This window comes from Engystomops pustulosus, chromosome 8 (assembly GCF_040894005.1).
Source record: "Engystomops pustulosus chromosome 8, aEngPut4.maternal, whole genome shotgun sequence".
NCBI classification, from domain to species: Eukaryota; Metazoa; Chordata; class Amphibia; order Anura; family Leptodactylidae; genus Engystomops; species Engystomops pustulosus.
Window position 1 is genome coordinate 44,981,157 of NC_092418.1, and position 27,605 is coordinate 45,008,761.

The 27,605-nt window shown below is 43.7% G+C and overlaps 1 protein-coding gene across 1 annotated transcript; it reads right to left on the reverse strand.

Annotated features, from left to right (window-relative positions):
- Window positions 1-10,955: 10,955 nt before the first annotated feature.
- Window positions 10,956-26,416, reverse strand: LOC140076207 (hemoglobin subunit beta-2-like). The gene is made up of 3 exons (XM_072122720.1): window positions 26,259-26,416; window positions 12,901-13,123; window positions 10,956-11,213 (listed from the first exon to the last, which is right to left on the reverse strand). Exons 1-3 carry the CDS (start codon window positions 26,348-26,350, stop codon window positions 11,082-11,084), a joined length of 447 nt encoding a protein of 148 aa, XP_071978821.1. The 5' UTR covers window positions 26,351-26,416; the 3' UTR covers window positions 10,956-11,081.
- Between the last annotated feature and the right edge of the window lie 1,189 nt (window positions 26,417-27,605).

Here is a 27,605-nt window from a genome sequence, read left to right on the forward strand (position 1 = left end):
GGTCATAAAGGGATGGACATGGTCAGCAACAATACTCAGGTAGGCTGTGGCGTTGCAACGATGCTCAATTGGTACCAAGGGGCCCAAAGAGTGCCAAGAAAATATTCCCCACACCATGACACCACCACCAGCCTGAACCGTTGATACAAGGCAGGATGGAGCCATGCTTTCATGTTGTTGACGCCAAATTCTGACCCTACCATCCGAATGTCGCAGCAGAAATCGAGACTCATCAGACCAGGCAACGTTTTTCCAATCTTCTACTGTCCAATTTCGATGAGCTTGTGCAAATTGTAGCCTCAGTTTGCTGTTCTTAGCTGAAAGGAGTGGCACCTGGTGTGGTCTTCTGCTGCTGTAGCCCATCTGCCTCAAAGTTCGACGTACTGTACGTTCAGAGATGCTCTGCTGCCTACCTTGGTTGTAACGGGTGACTGATTTGAGTCACTGTTGCCTTTCTATCAGCTCGAACCAGTCTGCCCATTCTCCTCTGACCTCTGGCATCAACAAGGCATTTCCACCCACAGAACTGCCGCTCACTGGATGTTTTTTCTTTTTCGGACCATTCTCTGTAAACCCTAGAGATGGTTGTGTGTGAAACTCCCAGTAGATCAGCAGTTTCTGAAATACTCAGACCAGCCCTTCTGGCACCAACAACCATGCCACGTTCAAAGGCACTCAAATCACCTTTCTTCCCTATACTGATGCTCGGTTTGAACTGCAGAAGATTGTCTTGACCATGTCTACATGCCTAAATGCACTGAGTTGCTTTATCATTTGGAAAGGGTACATGGAAAGGGCCAAAGCATTCATCAACAATATTAATGACAACACGTGGGGACTACAATTCACTGATAATATTATACCTAACAATGCTGAATTTCTTGATATCACTATTTTCCACACTCCTGATAAGATCAACCAAGACTTTAAAAAAAAAAAAAAAAAAAAAGTCAATAGCAATACTTATCTAGATTTTAAAAGCAGTCATTATAAAAAATGGTTAGTGTATTAGACGCTACTGTACACTGGATAATGACTTGATAATAATCGGAGTGCCATTTTAACAGAAAGGTTCAAATCCAAAGGTTACCCCCAGAGTCTTGTTACCGCTGCCTGCCAGAGAGCAGGGATTTCTAGCCAACAAGATTGCCTTGTCCCCAGAATATAAACTGAACAAACCAAAGATTATCCACTGAACTTCATAACATTTTATTCCAGTGAAGGCAATGCCATAGAGAAGATAGTACAGAAACATTGGAGTATTTTAAGACATGATCCCTATCTTAGAGATCTCATTCCCCAGAACCCAATACCCCACAACCTACAGAAGATCTAGGTCACTTAAAACGGTTGCTGCTTTCCGATTTTTCAAACAACTGGGAGCCAGGATGTTCTTGTCTCTCTTTCCGAAAACAATAGGGAGCTTTCGAAGTGGGCACACGAGATGCAAATGTTGTAAAAGCATACAACACAGGAGGAGTACATTCAGTTCTAAAAGACTTTCTGAACTGCGGATTTAACTATGTAATTTATCTACTGGAATGCACTTGCCTTTAAGGGAAAGATTTAACAAGCACAGAAACAATATTGACCATGGTTACCTATTACATAGTGTTTCCAGGCATACAGCTATGTTTCACAATAAGAACCGTAAAGAATTTACAGTCACTCCCATAGAACATATTACGTCCAACACGCCCCACAGATATAATTCTCTTAAACAAAGGGAAATGTTCTGGATGTACAAGTTGCAGACCCTGACCCCAGTTGGCCTAAATGAGAGCCTAGAGAATATCTGATATCTGTATCTGTAGCATTTATTAAGTCATTGTACATCTCCTTTATTTTCTGTACTAATATTCGTTTAAGCTTACTCTCTATTTTAATAACCTTAGTTTTTAATGAGCTCATGGAACACTAATGGAATAGCGCTCATGGAATAATAATTCTATCACTAATATAATATTATCAATTCAGTCGGTATTTGGCCATCCTCAATTATTTATTACCTATTATGTATTATGTATATTTTCCCATCAACAAATGCCATTGATTTTTTGATCTAATTATTTATTTATATATTTATACTTGTATATATCTATATCCATTTGTTTATTTCTGTATTAACTACATTGTGTACTGCTGTTTTATTTATTTATTCACCAACTGTGTATTGCTGTTTATTCTCTATACCTTATTTAATATTTACGATGTATGCTATTCTGCACCTGGCACCTTCATTCTATAATATATGCCAATCAGTATTCGGTACTTTCATTATTCCGGATCTAATATTGTTGCCCCGCTCCCTAACTTCAATATCCATAATACCTACGTATTTTCATGTGCACGCGCATCCATAGCAAAATTCTCATCCTTTCTTCGCATTGTAGAGGTCTGCTTCTCAGCTCGCACACGTGTAATAGCTGTCCACTAAATCCCGGATCCATCGGCGCATGCGCAGTCTTTCCTTTACCCGCGCGCTCTTTATCATTGCACACCGTGCTTAGCGGCACCAGGCACCGAAGGCAGAGTGCACTGCAGACAGAGGCCCTTCCTGTGGGCGTGCAGTGTGCAGATACCAGCTATACAAACTACAGACAAGATAAGGTCTTGATTCGAGGGGAGGCATAGTACGGAAAGACTGTGTGTTTTACTGGTGATAGAGCAGTGCTGAGTGTGTCATTGTGTCTAATATCCATCTGATGACTCTGATCCGCCTCATCTCTCTTTTTTATGTGTCTGATGTTAGTAGAATATTCAGAATCTAAATGAAAGTGTATATAAACCTCTACCCTCATAATCTAAGTACATAGTGAACATCCAGCTTCTTATAATTATGAGAAGTACCCGCTCAGCTGTGGCTGTCCAAACTTACATTGACCATCAATCACTGAATGATAGGACTGAAAATAGCAATAAAATAAAGTAAAATTGTTAATTAAGGAAATTGGGTTATAAATTATCTTTACTGTTTAAACATCAGGGAATTATTAGTATTTGAGAACTTTCTTTCATTGGTAAATCCCCTTAAGCCTGAGGTGCACAACAATTTTTCCCTGAGAAGTAGTTATCTTTATACAGTCACAGTCATCAACTGGTAGTGAGAGCTATTGCGTAAATCTATCAGGGGCACAACCTTTTTTAGTCCAATGGCCGCATTGTTTTATGGCTATGCTTCCAGGGGCCGCACTATTGACCAAAACACTAGGTGCACCAAAAACCACAGTACAGTTCGAATGCCCCCTAGAAACCACTACTGCATTTGTACAATAAGTAACATAGAACCCAGAGCAGACTACCATACAGTCAGGGGCAAACTGGGAATTTAAAGAGGGCCTGGAAAAAACTGTAAAATTGGCCCCATTCTGTGCGCTGTGTCAAAACAAGTAGGCGTGACCATGTGATATGGGTGGAGTTACTAAACTCCACACAAACTGTTGATAAGTGGTCTATATCAACATGTACAATGCAGAGAAAGAGACTCATACTGCCTCCCTTATACAGGAATAAAGCTGCTTTTTTTAAATTACACACAAATATGTACACAAAAAAACTAATACAATACTTTCTACGATAAACAAGAATGTAACTACTATAATACTGCACCTAATTAAAATATATTATAATACTGCATTTTATGTACAAGAATGTAAGTACTATAATACAGCATTTTATGTACAAGAATATAACTGCTATAATATTGCCCCCTATGTACAAGAATATAACTACTGTAATACTGTCTTCTAGATACAAGAATATAACTACTATTATACTGCCCCCTATGTACAAGAATATAACTACTATAATACTGCCCCCTATGTACAAGAATATAACTACTATAATACTGCCCCCTATGTACAGGAATATAACTACTATAATACTGCCCCCTATGTACAGGAATATAACTACTATAATACCGCCCCTATGTACAGGAATATAACTACTATAATACTGCCCCCTATGTATTAGAATATGACTACTGTAATACTGATTCTATGTACAAGAATATACCTACTATAACTCCGGATAGCTCCGGATGTAAATTTTCAAAAATTCAGCTCAGCATTCAGTAGATTAAAATGATTCCACTTTATTTGAAAACAAGCATCCTACGCATTACAGGGATCACCCCTTATTCATGGCTATCTTAAGTTTCCACACACTTTAAGTTATATGTATTATTGTTAACATTGGTTTATTTAGGAATTATATTATCTGTGGGTCCTCTCCATATAATGAGGGTGTCGTCTATGAATCTGCCATACCACAGTATATCACATGAAAAGGGGTTGGCAGAGTCATAGACAGCACCCTCGTTTAACCAAGAAATGTACAGATTTGCCATTGGTAAACTTTGAACACAATGGGGCAGATTTACTTACCTCGCCCATTCGCGATCCAGCGGCGCGTTCTCTGCTCTGGATTCGGCTATGGCCGGGATTTAAGAAGGTAGTTCCTCCGCCGTCCACCAGGTGGCGCTGCTGCGCTGAAAGTCATCTCATCGCGCCGGAATGCACCACCTCGGACTAGGTGAAGGTAAGCGCTCCCTAAGCGACACTTTTTCGGTTTTTAAATGCGGCGGTTTTTCCGAATATGTCGGGTTTTCGTTCGGCCACGCCCCCCGATTTCCGTCGCGCGCATTCCGGCGCCGATGCGCCACAATCCGATCGCGTGCGCCACAATCCCGGGGCAATTGAGGTACAATCGGCGCAAATCGGAAATATTCGGGTAACACGTCGGGAAAATGCGAATCGGGCCCTTAGTAAATGACCCCCAATCTCTATTTGCTAATGGTACTCTTTGTGGGAACTAAAATAGTTAGTCTGAAACAAGCAATGTACTGCTGACAAAACAAACTCTGAGGTTAACACTATACCCCCTATATTTTTGTAAATGATGTTTCAGGGCTTGTATTGCAAGGTGATGTGGTATACATGAATACAGAGCCACTATAGGCAAGATCTCATGATGATGACCTCTAAAAAATACATGTGAAAATATATTGAATAAGTACTGTCTAGAATAGTGGGAAGTGACATATATCAAATAGTATGAACATCCAATTTGTCCGTATGTATTTTAAATGAGGCTGTGTGGAAACTTAAGATAACCATGACTAAGGGGTATCCCTGAAACACGTAGGCTTCTTGTTTCTAGACTTGTTTTCAAATAAAGAGGCATGATTTTAATCTACAGGATGCTGAGCCATCTTTTTAAAAATTCCCATAACTACTATACTACTGTTCTTTTGTACAAGTATATAACTACTATAATACTGTCCCTATGTAGAAGAATATAACTACTATAATACTGCTCCTATGCACAAGAATATAACTACTATAATACTGTCCCTATGTACAAGAATATAACTGCTATAATACTGCCCCCATGTACAAGAATATAACTACTATAATACTGCTCCCTATGTATTAGGATATGACTACTTGTCACGGGTGGTCCCGCGGCCCATATCGCGGGTCGCGGGCTCACCTGTGCTGCTCTGCCCCCGCCAGCGCATCTCACCTGTCCCGGCTCCCGGCCCGCTCCCCTCCACTGTGTGCACGTGTCCCCGACTGCTAGGACGCATGCGCGGCTCCTTCTCCAGATTTAAAGGGCCAGCGCGCCATTAATTGGCGCTGGCCATATTGCCCTATTCTATATAAGCCTGCCTCTTTCTGCAAGCCCTGCCGGATCTTTGTGCCTCACAGCCTGAGAGAAAACTTTACTGCGATTTGCCTGCGTTCCTGTGTCTCCTGCGTTCCTGCGTCCCTCCGTGTTCCTGTGTTACCTGAGCTCCTCCGTGTTTCCATGTACCAGTGATCCTCCGTGCTGCTGTCCTGTGTGCTGTGTTGCCGTACCCTTCTGCTTGGACCTCCTGTTGCTGACCCCGGATTGGACTCTGACGTTGCATCTCTGCCGCCTGCCCTGACCCTGTGCCTGGACTTTGACCACGAGATTGACTGCCGTTCTTGTACCTCAACCTTGCCCGCCACTGCAGACAAGTCACGTCTGAGGAACGAGCTGGTGGTACCACGCCGCAGCTTGTCTAACCCGCTTTGCAGGTACCCTGGTGAAAACCGGGTACCACTTAGACTCCGGTCCCAGGTAGTGGCTTGAGTCATCGTCTGCAGTGGTCCAGAGGATCCACAGCCCACAAGCCTGACACTACTGTAATACTGATTCTATGTACAAGACTATAACCACTATAATACTGCCCCCTATGTACAAGAATATAACCACTATAATACTGCCCCCTATGTACAAGAATATAACTACTATAATACTGCCCCCTATGTACAAGAATATAACTACTATAATACTGCCCCCTATGTACAAGAATATAACTACTATAATACTGCCCCCTATGTACAAGAATATAACTACTATAATACTGCCCCCTATGTACAGGAATATAACTACTATAATACTGCCCCCTATGTACAAGAATATAACTACTATAATACTGCCCCCTATGTACAGGAATATAACTACTATAATACTGCCCCCTATGTACAAGAATATAACCACTATAATACTGCCCCCTATGTACAAGACTATAACTACTATAATACTGCTCCCTATGTATTAGAATATAACTACTATAATACTTCCCCCTATGTACAAGAATATAACTACTATAATACTGCCCCCTATGTACAGAAATATAACTACTATAATACTGCCCCCTATGTACAGGAATATAACTACTATAATACCGCCCCTATGTACAGGAATATAACTACTATAATACTGCCCCCTATGTATTAGAATATGACTACTGTAGTACTGATTCTATGTACAAGAATATAACTACTATAATACTGCCCCCTATGTACAAGAATATAACTACTATAATACTGCCCCCTATGTATTAGAATATGACTACTGTAATACTGATTCTATGTACAAGAATATACCTACTATAACTCCGGATAGCTCCGGATGTAAATTTTCAAAAATTCAGCTCAGCATTCAGTAGATTAAAATGATTCCACTTTATTTGAAAACAAGCATCCTACGCATTACAGGGATCACCCCTTATTCATGGCTATCTTAAGTTTCCACACACTTTAAGTTATATGTATTATTGTTAACATTGGTTTATTTAGGAATTATATTATCTGTGGGTCCTCTCCATATAATGAGGGTGTCGTCTATGAATCTGCCATACCACAGTATATCACATGAAAAGGGGTTGGCAGAGTCATAGACAGCACCCTCGTCTCACCAAGACATGTACAGATTTGCCATTAGTAAACTTTGAACACAATCTCTATTTGCTAATGGTACTCTTTGTGGGAACTAAAATAGTTAGTCTGAAACAAGCAATGTACTGCTGACAAAACAAACTCTGAGGTTAACACTATACCCCCTATATTTTTGTAAATGATGTTTCAGGGCTTGTATTGCAAGGTGATGTGGTATACATGAATACAGAGCCACTATAGGCAAGATCTCATGATGATGACCTCTAAAAAATACATGTGAAAATATATTGAATAAGTACTGTCTAGAATAGTGGGAAGTGACGTATATCAAATAGTATGAACATCCAATTTGTCCGTATGTATTTTAAATGAGGCTGTGTGGAAACTTAAGATAACCATGACTAAGGGGTATCCCTGAAACACGTAGGCTTCTTGTTTCTAGACTTGTTTTCAAATAAAGAGGCATGATTTTAATCTACAGGATGCTGAGCCATCTTTTTAAAAATTCCCATAACTACTATACTACTGTTCTTTTGTACAAGTATATAACTACTATAATACTGCTCCTATGTACAAGAATATAACTACTATAATACTGCCCCCTATGTACAAGAATATAGCTACTATAATACTGACCCCTATGTACAAGAATATAACTACTATAATACTGCCCCTATGTACAAGAATATAACTACTATAATACTGCCCCCTATGTACAAGAATATAACTACTATAATACTGCCCCCTATGTACAGGAATATAACTACTATAATACTGCCCCCTATGTACAAGAATATAACTACTATAATACTGCCCCCTATGTACAGGAATATAACTACTATAATACTGCCCCCTATGTACAAGAATATAACCACTATAATACTGCCCCCTATGTACAAGACTATAACTACTATAATACTGCTCCCTATGTATTAGAATATAACTACTATAATACTGCCCCCTATGTACAAGAATATAACTACTATAATACTGCCCCCTATGTACAGAAATATAACTACTATAATACTGCCCCCTATGTACAGGAATATAACTACTATAATACCGCCCCTATGTACAGGAATATAACTACTATAATACTGCCCCCTATGTATTAGAATATGACTACTGTAATACTGATTCTATGTACAAGAATATAACTACTATAATACTGCCCCCTATGTACAAGAATATAACTACTATAATACTGCCCCCTATGTATTAGAATATGACTACTGTAATACTGATTCTATGTACAAGAATATACCTACTATAACTCCGGATAGCTCCGGATGTAAATTTTCAAAAATTCAGCTCAGCATTCAGTAGATTAAAATGATTCCACTTTATTTGAAAACAAGCATCCTACGCATTACAGGGATCACCCCTTATTCATGGCTATCTTAAGTTTCCACACACTTTAAGTTATATGTATTATTGTTAACATTGGTTTATTTAGGAATTATATTATCTGTGGGTCCTCTCCATATAATGAGGGTGTCGTCTATGAATCTGCCATACCACAGTATATCACATGAAAAGGGGTTGGCAGAGTCATAGACAGCACCCTCGTTTAACCAAGACATGTACAGATTTGCCATTAGTAAACTTTGAACACAATCTCTATTTGCTAATGGTACTCTTTGTGGGAACTAAAATAGTTAGTCTGAAACAAGCAATGTACTGCTGACAAAACAAACTCTGAGGTTAACACTAGACCCCCTATATTTTTGTAAATGATGTTTCAGGGCTTGTATTGCAAGGTGATGTGGTATACATGAATACAGAGCCACTATAGGCAAGATCTCATGATGATGACCTCTAAAAAATACATGTGAAAATATATTGAATAAGTACTGTCTAGAATAGTGGGAAGTGACGTATATCAAATAGTATGAACATCCAATTTGTCCGTATGTATTTTAAATGAGGCTGTGTGGAAACTTAAGATAACCATGACTAAGGGGTATCCCTGAAACACGTAGGCTTCTTGTTTCTAGACTTGTTTTCAAATAAAGAGGCATGATTTTAATCTACAGGATGCTGAGCCATCTTTTTAAAAATTCCCATAACTACTATACTACTGTTCTTTTGTACAAGTATATAACTACTATAATACTGTCCCTATGTAGAAGAATATAACTACTATAATACTGCTCCTATGCACAAGAATATAACTACTATAATACTGTCCCTATGTAGAAGAATATAACTACTATAATACTGCCCCTATGTACAAGAATATAACTACTATAATACTGCCCCTATGTACAAGAATATAACTACTATAATACTGCCCCTATGTACAAGAATATAACTACTATAATACTGCCCCCTATGTACAAGAATATAACTACTATAATGCTGCCCCCTATGTACAAGAATATAACTACTATAATACTGCCCCCTATGTACAAGAATATAACTACTATAATACTGCCCCCTATGTACAAGAATATAACTACTATAATACTGCCCCCTATGTACAAGAATATAACTACTATAATACTGCCCCCTATGTACAAAAATATAACTACTATAATACTGCCCCCCTATGTACAAGAATAAAACCTACTATAATACTGCCCATTATGTACAAGTATATAACTAGTATAATACTGCCCCTATGTACAAGAATATAACTACTATAATACTGCCCCCTATGTACAGGAATATAACTACTATAATTGTACTATAATGTACAGAAAAATAACTATTATAATACTGCCCTCCCCCTCCACAGCTAGCCTTCCCGCCAGGTCTGGTCTCTCTCCTCACTCAGACAGCCCCCTCCATGTCTGCACCCCCTTCTCACACTGCAAACTCCCTGAGGTCTCACAAAGCAAGCCCCCTCCATGGTCTAGTACTCCATCCTCCCACAGATTCCCCCCACAGGATGAGTCCCCCTCCTCAAAAATAGTCCCACCCAGAATATGTCCCAGCCCACACATGCTCCAGCAGTATACAGTAGCCCCCTCATATGCCCCAGCAGTATATAGGTAGCCCCCACACATCTCCAAGCAGTACATTGGTAGCCCCACACATAGGTTGCCCCCCACACATACCTAGCATTATATAGGTAGCCCACACACATTTCCCGGGAGTATAAAGTAGCCCCACACATGCCCCAGCAGTATATTGTAGCCCCCACACATGCCCCAGCAGTGTAGAGGTAGGGCCCACACATGCTCTAGTAGTATATAATAGCCCCCACACATGCCCCAGCAGTATATGGGTAGCTCCCACACATACCCCAGCAGAATATAGTAGCCGCCACACATGCCCCAGCAATATATAGGTAGGACCCACACATGCCCCAGTAGTATAGAGTAAACACCACACATGCCCCAGTAGTATATAGGTAGCCCCACACATGCCCCAGAAGTATATAGTAGCTCCTACACATGCCCCATAAGTCACCCAGACGTCGTTGCTAAGTGCCATCGGCTAAGCAAGGATGTCAGCGCCAGGTTCGGGCAATGGACGCAGCCTGCGGTAGTATCATAACTTGTATCCAGTGATCAGCGATCACTATGAAGGGCTGGGACAGCACGCGTAGAGTGGAAGGCGATGCTGGAGCCTTAGTCGTTTGCCTACCCTTCGCCCCAGCTTTGCGGTGGGGACACAACCTGAGGCTTTGTCGGGCCACGGCCTTTGAACCCCTGTTACAAGCAGTCATATTTCAGGTATAGAGAAACACAACATTTACAGACAGTAGAACACTTTCAAATGAACACAGTCACATAGTATGGGAGGAATTCAGATTTTATTAGAAGCCAATTTCAGTAGCTACATCTAAAAATTTACATATTGAATATCTCTTTCTTTTATGTGATTTTGTAACTTGAGACTCTTTTAAAGTTGTAGCAATGTTCATTTTGTGACAGCCTTACTAAAAGCATCTTTCATAGCACTGAACGCCTTCTCAAAGGTCGCTCCAACTTCAGGGGTGTATTCTTTATGGAAAGTCCGAGCAATGACTATTTTTAATACGTCCCCAAAACGCTGTAAAAAGAACAAATATGGTACATGATTAGCATAAATGTCAGTATTTAGTAGTTTGACAACACAAATGAGATGATTGTTTGTAAATGCAAATTGGCTAAAGCACACAACAGGGCTTCCACTGCACCTGCTGGAGTAAAATTATTTTCATCCTGTCAGAAAATGATGGATAACTATAGGGGCCCTTCTTAATGAATTACTTAGGGGTGGGGAGCCTGTCTTTTGGGTTACTAAAGGGGTACCCTGCCTAATGGATTACTAAGGAGGAAAGCCCTGCCTAAAGGATTACTAAGGAGGGGAGCCTTGCCTAATGGATTACCAAGGAAGGGAGCCTTGCCTAATGGATTACTAAGGAGAGGACCCAGCCTAATGGAGGGGTCCAGCACACAGAGGGGACTCTGTGTGCTGGATTACTAAAGGGGGTCAGCCTAATGAATTACTAAGGGGGTGTCCTGCCTAATGGATTGCTAAGAGAGGGTTCCTTCCTAATGGATTATAAAGGGGGGACACTGCCTGATGGATTACTAAGGGGGTCCCTGCCTAATGGGTTACTGACTCGGGGGGGGGGGGGGGATTTACATGGTTTACTAATGAGGTCCGGAATACTTCAATATTGTTTAAATTACAGCTGTACAAAATATATTATTTCTCATGGGGAGTGCTGTTTAACATAAGAATGGGGAAATACATAAATGTAGGTATGTTGGTACTGTATACAAAATTTGTAGTGCTGTATATAAAGATGGAACTAAAGTGTTTAATTCTGAAGGAAATATAAAAAATATAATTAGTGGGGCATTTGATGTAATTTAAATCTACCCCATGTATGTATCTGATAACATGAAATCACAATATGCCACCATGGAGGATTGGGAGGAGCAGAAGTCCTGGAGGCATGCTGTTGTTTCTTTGGATACATACATGATTTAGACTTTGTAAATGTTATTGGTTAAAAGGGCCTTTGATGACATCATCATGTCACATGGCATGAAGTGCTGAATGGTGAGAAGGCATGGGGAGGAGCTTCTGTACACGCACCCTCTGACTCACTGCTGATGCAAGGTAAGATAACAAAATTGATTTTTTGGGGCGATGTAAGGGAAACAATTTTTAGCTAGAAGAAGGGTGGCATTTGGTACATTTTGCAAAGAAATGTGGTGACAGATTCCTTTAAACGGAATCAGCAGGTTTCTTCCATTAATGCTGCTGGGTAGATACCAGCAGTATCATTTAAACAATATTGATATTAAGACGTCTGCTCCTTTATTTTAAAATAAAAAATGAAATATTTCTATTCAAATAAAGCATGTGCTTTAGGGGGGCCTTCTCCCCGTCCTCCTTCCTCCTTCTGCTGGAAATCTTACAGCAGCAGTATCAGTAAAAAACTTCATGCACATGTCTATATGGGGAACCATGAGGCATAAGGAATGCTCAATCCTCCTCTTCTGCACTCTGTGGTGTGCTATGCCCGGCTCTGGCGAGAACATGGTCGTGTGCATGAGGCCTAACTGAGAGCAAGTGCCTCAGAGGGGGAGGGCCGTGCAATAGCTGGAGCCTGGAGACACTCTGATGACACCACCCAAAGCACTTCTAACCTAATTTTATAGTTAAAATACAGAAAGATATGCTAGAATAGATGTTTTGTTCATCTGGATATAAAAAAAGTGCAAATATTTGCAATAATTACCACAAAGTTTTCCAGATCCACATGCAACTTTGAGGCTAAATGCTGGTGATGTTCAGCAAAGTGCGCATCCAGATTATCTAAGTGTTTCATGGCTGCTCCAATAGATTGCAAGATCTTTTCACCATGAGCTGCAACCTTGGGATCGCTGCTGATATCATCAACAGAGTCGAAGCTGCCAAGGCTATTAAAGCAACTTGGGGTTGAACGTTGGTTGAGGAGAAGCCTAGTCAGAAAAAAAAAAGAGTTAAAGACAGCCTGTAATACTCATTATACACATATTCTGAACTTTATAATACATTATATATGACATGGAGGCCAGGAAACAATATTAACTCATATAGAGTCCAGGCATTGACAGCGCACTATACCGCCCGTAGAAGGAGAATCAAGACAGTGGGCGATTAAGTATACGAAAAGGGATCGCGTTGACTCACAGAACTAGAATGACAGCATAAATACTCACTGAAGGGCTGTATACCATTTATATACCACCAGCTACCGGATCTCCTTTAGGAAATAGGTAGCAGATATAACTAAGGAAGTTGACATGACTGTATTGGGCATCCCACAAAGCACACACTCTATTTCCATATTATATTCTAATATTAAGAAACAACTCCTCAAAGGGGACACTGCAGAAAATAGGAAGATGTTGAGCACACAAGTTTCCGGAGACGTAGGTGTACGATGGGATAATGAAAGGGTGAGCTCAAGTCCAGAAGTGTGTGTTAAGTGGGAAATAGAGAAGAAAATTTTTTTCCGAATCCTCCATCATGCCTATTACAGGTTCAACCTTCACAGATTGCAGATAGATTGATTGCATGCCCGAAATGCTCCCTGGCAAGTGCAGGCTTGTGGCATTCGTTTGTAGCAATGCGACCAGTCACAAGCTTTCTGAAATTTGAACCTTTTCGTGCTAATTGGGAAGCTAACTTACCTATGGACTCACTGCTTCTCAGATTTCACAATGTAGATGGCGAGGGGGGTGTGTGCAAAATAATGGAATCACTGTACAATCAGATTTATATGCTCTTATGCTTGTTACATAACGTTATATTATTAATCATTGGATTCAGCATTCCACAACCACCATTTCACATAGCTCAGATGAGATACTTGATAAGGCTGGACTGGCTGGAAATGTTGCGCTGTAGGGTTCGCCATGTGGTGGAAAGGGTGGATAAATTACTGGGAGGGACTAAAGATTAGGAAAGGACAATCAAGGTAGTATAAGGAATAATACCTGTGCCATATGCTACACAGAGAAGACAGCGGCGTGGCTCAGATCATGGTATAGAGCACAGGGATTTGGGTTCCTAGAGCACTGGGCTGACTTTTGTTGGGGTACAAGCTGTTTTCCGCAGATAACTTGAACCTAAATGGAGTGGCATTAAAACTATGGATTTTTAAACTGTGGTATTTAAACTAGGATTGGGGGAGGAGAACAAGGAAGAAACTAAAGGGTTAGAAAGACATGGCTAGATGCATCACATAAGCGGGGTGTTCAAAGGGTGCTAGAAGGGGAAACAAGTGCTATCATGTGTAGACTCATCTATAAAATATAAAATTCCAAATGTTTAAAAAAGTGTACGCTCACCTATTTGGGTTGTGCATTTGGCTCAACTTGTAAAGAAAGTTTGGGTAAATAATATGGGGTCCGCTGCCGATGTGGTTCCTGGTTCGCGCTATCACGCCTGAAAGTATTGTCACCCCGGGATTCAGTGCTAGACTCCAAGGTAAGATTCAGGTTCTTTTTATTCTTACATAAAAGTTTTAAAATACAGTGCAGCCAAGGCGAAGTACAGAGTCAGAAGGCAAGTTCAAGGTCAGGGACAGGCAGAAGGTCTAGACAGGCGGCAGAAGTTCTGGGCCAGACGCAGAGCATAAACGGGAACAAGTCACAACGAGGAATCAAATCACAGGCACAAGGCAAAGGAGTGAACTTTCTCTTAGGCATATAGCACGTAGATCCAGCAGGGAATGCCGGCTTTTAACCATTTCCTGAAAAGGGATAGTACTAATCAGCGGTGCGCTGGCCCTTTAAATCTTCTGAAGCCGGCCCTCGCGCCCTAGAAGGCGGGAATGTGCATGCACAGCCGCCAGACGGGAGTCAGGAACAGGAAGAGGTAAGTGCAGCGGGCACTGGGGCACACGGAGTATCACGGGTGAGCCTGCGACGTGAGACGTGGGTTGCGGGAGCACCCGTGACAATGATATTAATGTTGAATGGGAATTCGATACTAGGTCATTATACTTAGAAATTTATTCCTACAGGTAACAAGTATAGACAGACTAGATTACACCCTGCGTGGCTTATAGCTACAGTTAAAAGGGCAATAAATTATAAAAAGAGGGTATTCAAAAATATAAATCTGACGGGTCACCTGAGGCTTTCAATAATTGCTATTTACTTACTAAGTTCTGTATGAAGGAAATAAAATCAGCTAAATTACAAAATGAAAGACAAGTAGCCAAAAATAGCAAAACATATATCAATGCGAAAAAAAAATGAGTCAGAGCAGGTTGGACCCCTATACTCAGAAAATGGGGCTTTGGTGACTAGAGACCAAGATGGGCAGAGATACTAAATGTTTTTTTAGCTACGCTTATACAATAGAAGAAAGAACTTCTGACGTGGGTGGTGCCAGTGCGGGTCATGCATCCTGTAATATACTAGACTGGCTGAATGTAGACATGATCCAATCTACGCTCAATAACATAAATGTGTACAAGGCTCCTGGACCAGATGGGTTACACTCCAGTCACCAGATGGGTTACACCCCAGAGTTCTTAAAGAACTCAGTTCTGTTATTGCTGTGCCATTGTCTAAAATCTTTAGAGATTCCCTAGTGACTAATATGGTGCCAAATGACTGGTGCAAGGCAAATGTGGTGCCAATATTAAAAAAAGGCTCTGGAACTTTGCCAGACAATTACAGACCCGTAAGCTTAGCTGCAATTGTGGGGGAAATATTGGAAGGGTTACTAAAAGACTACATACTGGAGTATGTGACATCGAATAGAATAATAAGTGACAGCCAGCATGGGTTTACTAATAAAAGTTGTCAGACTAGCCTGATCTGCTTCTATGAAGAGGTGAGCAGGTGCCTGGATGGAGGAGCTGCTGTGGATATTTTTGTGTTCTTGGAGCTTGTAAAGGCATTTTACACTGTGCCTCATAGACGCCTGATGGGTAAAATAAGGTCTATTGGTTTGGTTGGAATCATTTGCAATTGGATTGAAAACTGTCTGAAGGATCGTATCCAGAGAGTTGTGGTCAATGATTCCTACTCAGAATGGTCACCAGTTATGAGTGGTGTACCCCAGGGTTCTGGACTTTGCCCACTATTATTTAATGTATTTATTAATGATAAAGAGGTAGTGTCTATTTTTGCAGATGACACCAAACTGTGTTGTGTAATACAGTCTATGGAGGATGTTCATAGGCTGCAGGGTGACTTGGACAAACTGAATGTTTGGGCATCCACTTGGCAAATGAGATTAATTAGAAGCACACATCATGGACTTAGCTGACCTACAGCCTGGTTATAATATAGAAACTGCCATCATCTAAAGTAGATAACATAAAAGCCACTAGGTTGAAAGTGCTTTGATTTTTTATCTTTGATGTAACAAGGTACAATATTGTATGTTGTGTAATGTACATTTTATGCATTTTTTAAATGAATTCTACAGATACAAAGTAAAAACCACATCTATACTATTGAGCAAAATTATTCATCTTTGTGCCAGTTAGGAGGTGTCACTCTCTTCTCTATTGACTATTGGCAAGGAATTTAACATTTTTGTACAAGTACACACCTGCAGCCTTTGGTGTGTGAGCAGAGTCTCAGACAGGATGAGAAGTAGGATAGTGCGGCAGAATAACTAGCATTTATATTCTACTAGCCGTATATCCCAGCTTTGCCCGGGATAGTAAATAACTGCTCCTAGCTATAAAAATACAATTGGTAAACAAATATTTTTTATCTATCTATCTCTCCCTGTCTCGCTCTCGCTGCCTGTCTCTATATCAATCAGGGTCAGCAGGTAAGAGTTCTCCTTATGGAGAGCTTGACAATTAAGGCCGCCTTATAGACGTGTGAAGACTTAAAGCCATAGATGCTTCACTAGGGAATTCTGGGAAGAATGCAATTACATTTTTCAAGGTGTTAAATGGAAAACAATGCCTTCTTTTGCCATCTTGAAAGGCAGCCCCCTTAACATCTAGTGGCTTTAAGTCTCCACACGCCTATAAAGTGGCAAGCTCTCCATAAGGAGAACTCTTACTCCCTGGGAGTCTGTTCCTTCTGGAATAGATATACTGGTTTGGCTTAATCCCACATCATGTTATTAGACTTCTTGTAGGTCATACTTGGTGATAAAGGGGCTGCCTTTCAAGGTAGCAAAAGGAAGCATTGTTATCCATTTAACAACTTTGAAAACAGATTTGGATTCTTCTCTGTTTGTCACTCACTCTCTCTATCCCTATCCATCTTGCCTCACACATAAGCTGTATTATGCTCATAGCCTATAGCAGTGATGGCGAACCTATGGCACTAGTGCCAGAGGTGGCACTCAGAGCCCTTTCTGTGGGCACTCAGGCCATCAGCCCAGGACTGAGTTCACCAAGCAGGAACAAATCCATTAAATCTTCCTGCAGTCCTAGGCAATATTTTACAGCAACACTTCATTGGCTGTTTGGAACTGCTTGAAAATTGAGAAGGCGTTGAAAGAACTGCATTATCTTTGGAGGTCCAAAGATAAGAAGCTATAGTGGACCCTGGAGAGAAGCTATAGTGAAAGTTAGAATTTGCCCACCTTCTTTCAACTGTATTGGTGGCCTCAGGCGGCCGATACAATTAAAGAAGTGGAAGAACAGGTAGCAATAAGTTACTGCTTAAAATGGCACATCAGGGTAAATAAGTGGGTTTTGGTTGTAGTTTGGGCACTCGGTCTATAAAAGGTTCGCCATCACTGGCCTATAGTAACCAATCAGAGCTCATATTAATGACCTGTGGTAAGATGTTTACCAATCACAGCTCAGCTTCTAACTGCCACAGCACCAGCAGACAATGGCTCCTGTATATGGTTGTTAAGAAGTGTCTTTTGAAAAGCATGGGGTGATTTAAAATCTAGCCTATGATGTTCCCTGAGTTACATGAGACTATGGAAAATTGGGTGATTGTAAACATAATGGTGCAGATTCCTCTAGCGGACATACATACATACACACTAGAGATGAGCGAACATGCTCGTCCGAGCTTGATGCTCGGTCGAGCATTAGGGTACTCGAAACTGCTCGTTACTCGGACGAATACTTCGCCCGCTCGAGAAAATGGCAGCTCCCGCCGTTTTGCTTTTTGGCGGCCAGAAACAGAGCCAATCACAAGCCAGGAGACTCTGCACTCCACCCAGCATGACGTGGTACCCTTACACGTCGATAGCAGTGGTTGGCTGGCCAGATCAGGTGACCCTGGGATAGACTAGCCGCTGGCCGCGCTGCTCGGATCATTCTGTCTCTGGATGCCGCTAGGGAGAGAGCTGCTGCTGGTCAGGGAAAGCGTTAGGGTGTTCTATTAGCTTACTGTTAGGCAGGAGTGATTCTCAAAGAACCCAACAGCCCTTCTTAGGGCTACAATAACGTTCTACTTTTTTTATTTTAATTTGCATCTTTTACCATTTTGTGAGGAATTAGCAGGGGGACTTGCTACCGTTGTGTTTAGCTCTTAGTGGCACACATATCCATAGCAAAGACCGAAGTGGGAAAATTCAGTAGGGGTTGGATTTCTATTAGGCAATAACTCAGTGTCATCTCATCTGGCATAGTAGTGTGCTTCCTTTGATACTTGGCTAGAAAATAGCCATAGGAGAATACAAACAGCTTCTTGAAGCCTACAGTAGCGTTCTATATATTTGATTTCTGGTTGATCTGCTGGTGGCTTTAGTTTCTGCAGTGCATGTACTTGCCAATTCTGAGCAATTTGTAGTGAGACTTGCGACCGCTGTGTTCTGCGCTTAGTGGCGCACATATCCATAGCAAAGGCTGAAGTGGGAAAATTCAGTAGGGGTTGGATTTCTATTAGGCACTAACTCAGTGTCATCTCATCTGGCATAGTAGTGTGCTTCCTTTGATACTTGGCTAGAAAATAGCCATAGGAGAATACAAACAGCTTCTTGAAGCCTACAGTAGCGTTCTATATATTTGATTTCTGGTTGATCTGCTGGTGGCTTTAGTTTCTGCAGTGCATGTACTTGCCAATTCTGAGCAATTTGTAGTGAGACTTGCGACCGCTGTGTTCTGCGCTTAGTGGCGCACATATCCATAGCAAAGGCTGAAGTGGGAAAATTCAGTAGGGGTTGGATTTCTATTAGGCACTAACTCAGTGTCATCTCATCTGGCATAGTAGTGTGCTTCCTTTGATACTTGGCTAGAAAATAGCCATAGGAGAATACAAACAGCTTCTTGAAGCCTACAGTAGCGTTCTATATATTTGATTTCTGGTTGATCTGCTGGTGGCTTTAGTTTCTGCAGTGCATGTACTTGCCAATTCTGAGCAATTTGTAGTGAGACTTGCGACCGCTGTGTTCTGCGCTTAGTGGCGCACATATCCATAGCAAAGGCTGAAGTGGGAAAATTCAGTAGGGGTTGGATTTCTATTAGGCACTAACTCAGTGTCATCTCATCTGGCATAGTAGTGTGCTTCCTTTGATACTTGGCTAGAAAATAGCCATAGGAGAATACAAACAGCTTCTTGAAGCCTACAGTAGCGTTCTATATATTTGATTTCTGGTTGATCTGCTGGTGGCTTTAGTTTCTGCAGTGCATGTACTTGCCAATTCTGAGCAATTTGTAGTGAGACTTGCGACCGCTGTGTTCTGCGCTTAGTGGCGCACATATCCATAGCAAAGGCTGAAGTGGGAAAATTCAGTAGGGGTTGGATTTCTATTAGGCACTAACTCAGTGTCATCTCATCTGGCATAGTAGTGTGCTTCCTTTGATACTTGGCTAGAAAATAGCCATAGGAGAATACAAACAGCTTCTTGAAGCCTACAGTAGCGTTCTATATATTTGATTTCTGGTTGATCTGCTGGTGGCTTTAGTTTCTGCAGTGCATGTACTTGCCAATTCTGAGCAATTTGTAGTGAGACTTGCGACCGCTGTGTTCTGCGCTTAGTGGCGCACATATCCATAGCAAAGGCTGAAGTGGGAAAATTCAGTAGGGGTTGGATTTCTATTAGGCACTAACTCAGTGTCATCTCATCTGGCATAGTAGTGTGCTTCCTTTGATACTTGGCTAGAAAATAGCCATAGGAGAATACAAACAGCTTCTTGAAGCCTACAGTAGCGTTCTATATATTTGATTTCTGGTTGATCTGCTGGTGGCTTTAGTTTCTGCAGTGCATGTACTTGCCAATTCTGAGCAATTTGTAGTGAGACTTGCGACCGCTGTGTTCTGCGCTTAGTGGCGCACATATCCATAGCAAAGGCTGAAGTGGGAAAATTCAGTAGGGGTTGGATTTCTATTAGGCACTAACTCAGTGTCATCTCATCTGGCATAGTAGTGTGCTTCCTTTGATACTTGGCTAGAAAATAGCCATAGGAGAATACAAACAGCTTCTTGAAGCCTACAGTAGCGTTCTATATATTTGATTTCTGGTTGATCTGCTGGTGGCTTTAGTTTCTGCAGTGCATGTACTTGCCAATTCTGAGCAATTTGTAGTGAGACTTGCGACCGCTGTGTTCTGCGCTTAGTGGCGCACATATCCATAGCAAAGGCTGAAGTGGCAAAATTCAGTAGGGGTTGGATTTCTATTAGGCAATAACTCAGTGTCATCTCATCTGGCATAGTAGTGTGCTTCCTTTGATACTTGGCTAGAAAATAGCCATAGCAATAGGATAGGATTGTTTGGTTCTAAAAACTCAAAAAAAAAAAAAAAACACAAAAAAAAACAAAAAACACAAAAAAACACAAAAAAAACAAAAAAAAGTAAAAAAAAAAAAAAAGTTATAACTCTCATTTTAAAAATGTTTAACCCCAGGGCTAGGGGTAGAGGACGAGGGCGGGGACGTGGGCGTCCAACTACTGCAGGGGTCAGAGGCCGTGGTCCTGGGCGGGGTGAGACACCACCTGCTGATGAGGGAGCAGGGGAACGCCGCAGAGCTACACTCCCTAGGTTCATGTCTGAAGTTACTGGGACTCGTGGTAGAGCACTGTTGAGGCCAGAACAGTGCGAACAGGTGATGTCGTGGATTGCTGACAATGCTTCGAGCAATTTGTCCACCACCAGTCAGTCTTCCACGCAGTCCACCCATGTCACCGAAATCCCCACTCCTCCAGCTCCTGCACCTCAGCCTCCTCCCCCCCAGTCTGCCCCCTCCCAGGAAAATTTGCCATTTGAACCGGCATACTCTGAGGAACTGTTTTCTGGACCCTTCCCACAGTCACAAACCACTTGTCCGGTTGCTGCTGAGCAATTTTCCGATGCCCAGGTTTTCCACCAGTCACAGTCTGTGGGTGATGATGACCTTCTTGACGTAGTGGAAGTGTGTAAAGAGGTGTCCGACGATGAGGAGACACGGTTGTCAGACAGTGGGGAAGTTGTTGTCAGGGCAGGAAGTCCGAGGGGGGAGCAGACTGAGGGATCGGAGGATGATGAGGTGACAGACCCAAGCTGGGTTGAGAGGCCGGGTGAACACAGTGCTTCTGAGACGGAGGAGAGTCCTCGACCTGAACAGGTTGGATGAGGCAGTGGTGGGGCCAGACGGAGAGGCAGGGCCAGAGCTGGTGCATCAGCGCCACTGTCAACTAGTGAAGCTCCCGTGGTGAGGGCTCTTGCGGCGAGGGCTAGATCTTCAGAAGTGTGGAGGTTCTTTAAGGAAACACCGGATGACCGACGGACTGTGGTGTGCAACATTTGCCAAACCAGGCTCAGCAGGGGTTCCACCACTACTAGCTTAACTACCACCAGTATGCGCAGGCATATGAATGCTAAGCACCCCACTCAGTGGCAACAAGCCCGTTCACCTCCGGCCGTGCACACCACTGCTCCTTCCCCTGTGTCAGCTGCTAGTCAGCCCCCTGCCCAGGACCCTGGCCCAAAAACCCCATCGTCGCCTCCACGATCCTCCACAGCATCCACCAGCGTTCAGCTCTCCATACCCCAGACGCTGGAGCGGAAACGCAAATATAGTGCAACCCACCCGCACGCCCAAGCCCTTAATGTGCACATCTCCAGATTGCTTAGCCTGGAGATGCTGCCCTATAGGCTAGTAGAGACCGAGGCCTTTCGCAACCTCATGGCGGCGGCCGCCCCTCGGTATTCGGTCCCCAGCCGCCACTACTTTTCCCGATGTGCCGTCCCAGCCCTGCACCAGCACGTGTCAGACAACATCATCCGTGCCCTGACCAACGCCGTTTCTGACAAGGTCCACCTGACCACGGACACGTGGACGAGTGCTGCCGGGCAGGGCCACTATATATCGCTGACGGCACATTGGGTTAACTTGGTGGAGGCTGGGACCGAGACTGACCCTGGGGCTGCTCATATACTGCCGACGCCGAGGATTGCGGGGCCTACCTCGGTCCAGGTGTTTCAGGCCTACTATGCCTCCTCCTCCTCCCACCCCTCCTCCACCTCCTCCTCCGAACTACCATCCGTGGGCACGGCGCCATCAGTCGGTAGCTCTAGGCACAGCAGCAGTGCCGTCGCTAAGCGACAGCAGGCGGTGCTCAAACTGCTGAGCCCAGGCGACAAAAGGCACACCGCCCAAGAGCTATTACAGGGCATCACGGCGCAGACTGATCTGTGGCTGGCACCGCTGAACCTCAAGCCGGGAATGGTTGTGTGTGACAACGGCCGTAACCTGGTGGCGGCTCTGCAACTCGGCAGACTGACACATGTGCCATGCCTGGCCCATGTGTTAAATCTGATAGTGCAGCGTTTCCTCAAGACATACCCCAATCTGTCTGATTTGCTCACGAAGGTGCGCCGCATCTGTGCGCATTTCAGGAAGTCCAGCCCAGATGCTGCCACTCTCAGGGCAGCGCAGCGCCGCCTCCAACTGCCCGCTCACCGACTGTTGTGCGACGTGCCCACGAGGTGGAATTCAACACTGACCATGTTATCCAGAGTTTACCAGCAGCGCAGAGCGATTGTAGACTGCCAGATGTCAACTTCCACCAGAACTGGTAGTCAGGTCAGTCAGCTTCCTCAAGTCTACAATGAGGAGTGGACGTGGATGTCTGATATCTGTCAGGTGCTGAGTAACTTTGAGGAGTCAACACAGATGGTCAGTGGCGATGCCGCCATCATCAGCCTCACCATCCCGCTGCTTGGCCTGTTGAAAAACTCTCTGGTCAGCATGAAGTCGGAAGCTTTGCGCTCGTCACAAGAGACGGGGGAAGAATATTCCCTTGTTGATAGCCAAAGCACCCTGAGGTCTGTTTCTCAGCGCATATCGGAGGAGGTGGAGGTGGAGGAGGATGAGGAGGAAGAGGAGGAGAATGTTGGCGAGACACAAGAGGGGACCATTGTTGAGTCCTTCACTGTTCAGCGTGTATGGGCAGAAGAAGAGGAGTTGGAGGAGTTGGAGGAGGAGGAAATGGACAGTCAGGCCAGTGAGGGGAGTGAATTCTTACGCGTTGGTACTCTGGCGCATATGGCAGATTTCATGCTAGGCTGCCTATCCCGTGACCCTCGCGTTCAAAGAATTTATTCCAGCACCGATTACTGGGTGTTCACACTCCAGGACCCACGGTACAAGCAAAATCTTGCCACTCTCATCCCTGCAGAGGAAAGGAGTGTGAGAATGCATGAATACCAGCAGGCCCTGGTGCACAAGCTGAAACAGTATTTCCCTTCTGACAGCGCTAGCGGCAGAGTGCGTAGTTCTGCGGGACAAGTAGCGAGGGAGAGTAGGCGAGCAGGCAGCTTGTCCAGCACTGGCAAGGGTACGCTTTACAAGGCTTTTGCCAGCTTTATGTCACCCCAGCAAGACACTGTCACCTGTCCCCAGTCTCGGCAGAGTAGGGCTGATCTTTACAGAAAGATGGTGAGGGAGTACGTAGCTGACCATACCATCGTCCTAAATGATCACACAGCTCCCTACAACTACTGGGTTTCAAAGCTGGACATGTGGCACGAACTGGCGCTGTACGCCTTGGAGGTTCTTGCCTGCCCTGCCGCTAGCGTCTTGTCCGAGCGGGTTTTTGGGACTGCCACATACAGGCACTATCCAAATTAAATTGTCTCCATAGCAGCCTCCACACGTTGTCTCCATTGCTACCTCCAAAAGTCGTCCATATAGCTGCCTCCATACATCGTCCCTTTATCAAACGAGGTGTGTCAGGCAGAAATTTGGGTTGTTTTCATGGATTCCACATCAAAGTTGTTAACTTTGTCGCCACCCTGCTGTGTTATCCACAAAATATACTGGCAAACTTTTACCATTTAGGGATATTATTTCAGCGCTTCTTGCGCATCTGTTTACATTCCCCTCACCCGGCATATCCTAAACTTATAAGAACGCTACTACACTTGATCTTATACAAAAGGTTCTTAGAAGTGCTGTTTGGGGAGTAGCCTAGAGACAGGGGCTTGGATTGGCGAAAGCTCGCCTGGCAGCGGAACGCCAGCTCCATGCGCATCATGCGCTTCTTGCGCATCTGTTTACATTCCCCTAACCCGCCATATCCCAAACTTATAAGAACGCTACTACACTTAACTTGGTGCAGGCTGGGACCGAGTCTGACCCTGGGGCTGGTCATATACTGCCGACGCAGAGAATTGCGGGGCCTACCTCGGTCCAGGTCTCAAAGGCCTACTATACCTCCTCCCACCCCTCCTCCACCTCCTCCTCCTCCGAATTACCATCCGTGGGCATGGCGCCATCAGTCGGTAGCTCTAGGCACAGCAGCAGTGCCGTCGCTAAGCGACAGCAGGCGGTGCTGAAACTGCTGAGCCTAGGCGATAAAAGGCACACCGCCCAAGAGCTATTACAGGGCATTCCACATCAAAGTTGTTAACTTTGTCGCCACCCTGCTGTGTAAGCCACAAAATATACTGGAAAACTTTTACCATTTAGGGATATTATTTCAGCGCTTCTTGCGCATCTGTTTACATTCCCCTCACCCGCCATATCCTAAACTTATAAGAACGCTACTACACTTGATCTTATACAAAAGTGCTGTTTGGGGAGTAGCCTAGAGACAGGGGCTTGGATTTGCGAAAGCTCGCCTGGCAGCGGAGCGCCAGCTCCATGCGCATCATGCGCTTCTTGCGCATCTGTTTACATTCCCCTCACCCGGCATATCCTAAACTTATAAGAACGCTACTACACTTGATCTTATACAAAAGTGCTGTTTGGGGAGTAGCCTAGAGACAGGGGCTTGGATTTGCGAAAGCTCGCCTGGCAGCGGAGCGCCAGCTCCATGCGCATCATGCGCTTCTTGCGCATCTGTTTACATTCCCCTCACCCGGCATATCCTAAACTTATAAGAACGCTACTACACTTGATCTTATACAAAAGTGCTGTTTGGGGAGTAGCCTAGAGACAGGGGCTTGGATTGGCGAAAGCTCGTCTGGCAGCGGAGCGCCAGCTCCATGCCAAGATCCAACTAACATAGTTTTAACTGCAGCACCTTTAATCTACTACTAGTTCACTGCCTCCATACATGGTCCCCTTATCAAACGAGCTGTGTCAGGCAGAATTTTGGGTTGTTTTCATGGCTTCCATGTTAACTTTGTCGCCACCCTGCTGTGTAATCCACAAAATATACTGGCAAACTTTTATCATGTACCGATATTATTTGAGCACTTCTTGCTCACCTCCTTTGGTTCCTCTCTGCCACCCATTGGTTTGAAGCCTGAGTCCATTTAGGGTATGTCGCCATGACACTCTCTAGCCTGCTGCCGCTGCCTCTGCATGCCGTCCCCTATAGTGTCAGGGTCAATTATTGCATGTTTTAGATACTATCTAGCTTCATTCTGTCACTCTGTCATGGCCATGCTGTTGCCCATAATTTTGGCATAATGGTGCGTTTAAGCAGCCTCAGAGGCATCCATGCATGCTGCCCCTGCTGTTTCCTGTCCATTTCCGTGGTGTTTCCATCCTTTTCTGAGGTTCCCAGGTGTTTGGCCAAGCTTCCCTGTGCAGAGCCTTGGTCCCCTTGAAAAATGCTCGAGTCTCCCATTGACTTCAATGGGGTTCGTTATTCGAGACGAGCACTCGAGCATCGGGAAAAGTTCGTCTCGAATAACGAGTACCCGAGCATTTTAGTGTTCGCTCATCTCTAATACACACCTTTACATATGAGATATAAGGATACCCATGTATTTCTGTGCTTCATTATTTACCTGACAAGAGCTTCTTTTCCATTTCTCTTGTGGTCTACGTGGCTCCAGATTGCTTCAATGTCCTTTTTCTCTTTTTCTGTAAAGCTGACCATGGTGGAAGCTCTGGATTTAGGTCCTAAAATTGTGAAATGTCTTTCCTCACACAAGTCCTGACTTTAAATAAGATCCACGCAGTCCACCCCCAGCTGTGCCATTCTGCTATTGGTCACACCTATCTGTTTATCATCTGCCTCTTCTTCTTTGCCCTGCCAAACTCATACCATTAGTAAACAGAAACGTACAATAATTACATATTTCTACACACACATATATTGGCTTATGAATACAAGGTTCTGACAGTTCAGATAATTCAAATAAAATACATGACACAAATGAAAAAATACAAGCTCTTGTATAACAATGATTCATGACAGGGTATTGCAGAATCCAACCTTTCTCCCCCAATCTAGTAAAACTGCGCTAGTTTTTTGCCTAAGTTTGTACTAAAAAGGGTCTTCAGCGCTTGTACATGTATCTTTTATGTTGCGGTTGCATTTTGACACTTTAGAAAACTGTGCACCTTAAGGGGCGTAGTAGTGCATCGTTGGAGTTGCGACAAGAGAATTGTTGTATTGATTGATACTGCTCCAAAAAATAAAAGCTGCTCCTATGGGGGCAGACTGGGCTGGCTGTATACTAGTGGGGGCAGGCTGGGCTGGTTATATACTACTGGGGACAGGCTGGGCTGGCTATATACTACTGGGGGCAGGCTGGGCTGGCTGTATACTAGTGGGGGCAGGCTGGGCTGGCTGTATACTAGTGGGGGCAGGCTGTATACTAGTGGGGACAGGCTGGGCTGGCTATATACTAGTGGGGACAGGCTGGGCTGGCTATATACTACTGGGGGCAGGCTGGGCTGGCTGTATACTACTGGGGGCAGGCTGGGCTGGCTGTATACTACTGGGGGCAGGCTGGGCTGGCTGTATACTACTGGGGCAGGCTGGGCTGGCTGTATACTACTGAGGGCAGGCTGGGCTGGCTGTATACTATTGAGGACAGTCTGGGCTGGCTGTATACTACTGAGGGCAGGCTGGGCTGGCTGTATACTACTGGGGACTTGCTGGCTATATACTGGGAGGCTGTGGCCAATGCATTTCCCACCGTCAGCTTATGCTCGAGACAATAGGTTTTGCCAGTTTTTGTTGGTAAAGTTGGGGGTCTCGGCTTATACTCGGGTCGGCTTATACTCGAGTATATATGGTAAATAGATAAATAATCTATAAACTGCCACAGCCATTTAATATTGGTTAGATATCGATTAATGTTACTATACACCATATGTTCCTGAAACCAGGAAATATATAGATT

Bases quoted from the DNA above. Each gene is read 5' to 3' on its own strand.
- LOC140076207 (XM_072122720.1), bottom strand. From the start codon at position 26,350: ATGGTCAGCTTTACAGAAAAAGAGAAAAAGGACATTGAAGCAATCTGG. The intron at 13,124-26,258 runs GTAAATAATGAA...TTTTCTGACTAG, and splicing joins GGAAAAGAAGCTCTTGTCAG to GCTTCTCCTCAACCAACGTT. The intron at 11,214-12,900 runs GTAATTATTGCA...TTCTTTTTACAG, and splicing joins TGGATCTGGAAAACTTTGTG to CGTTTTGGGGACGTATTAAA.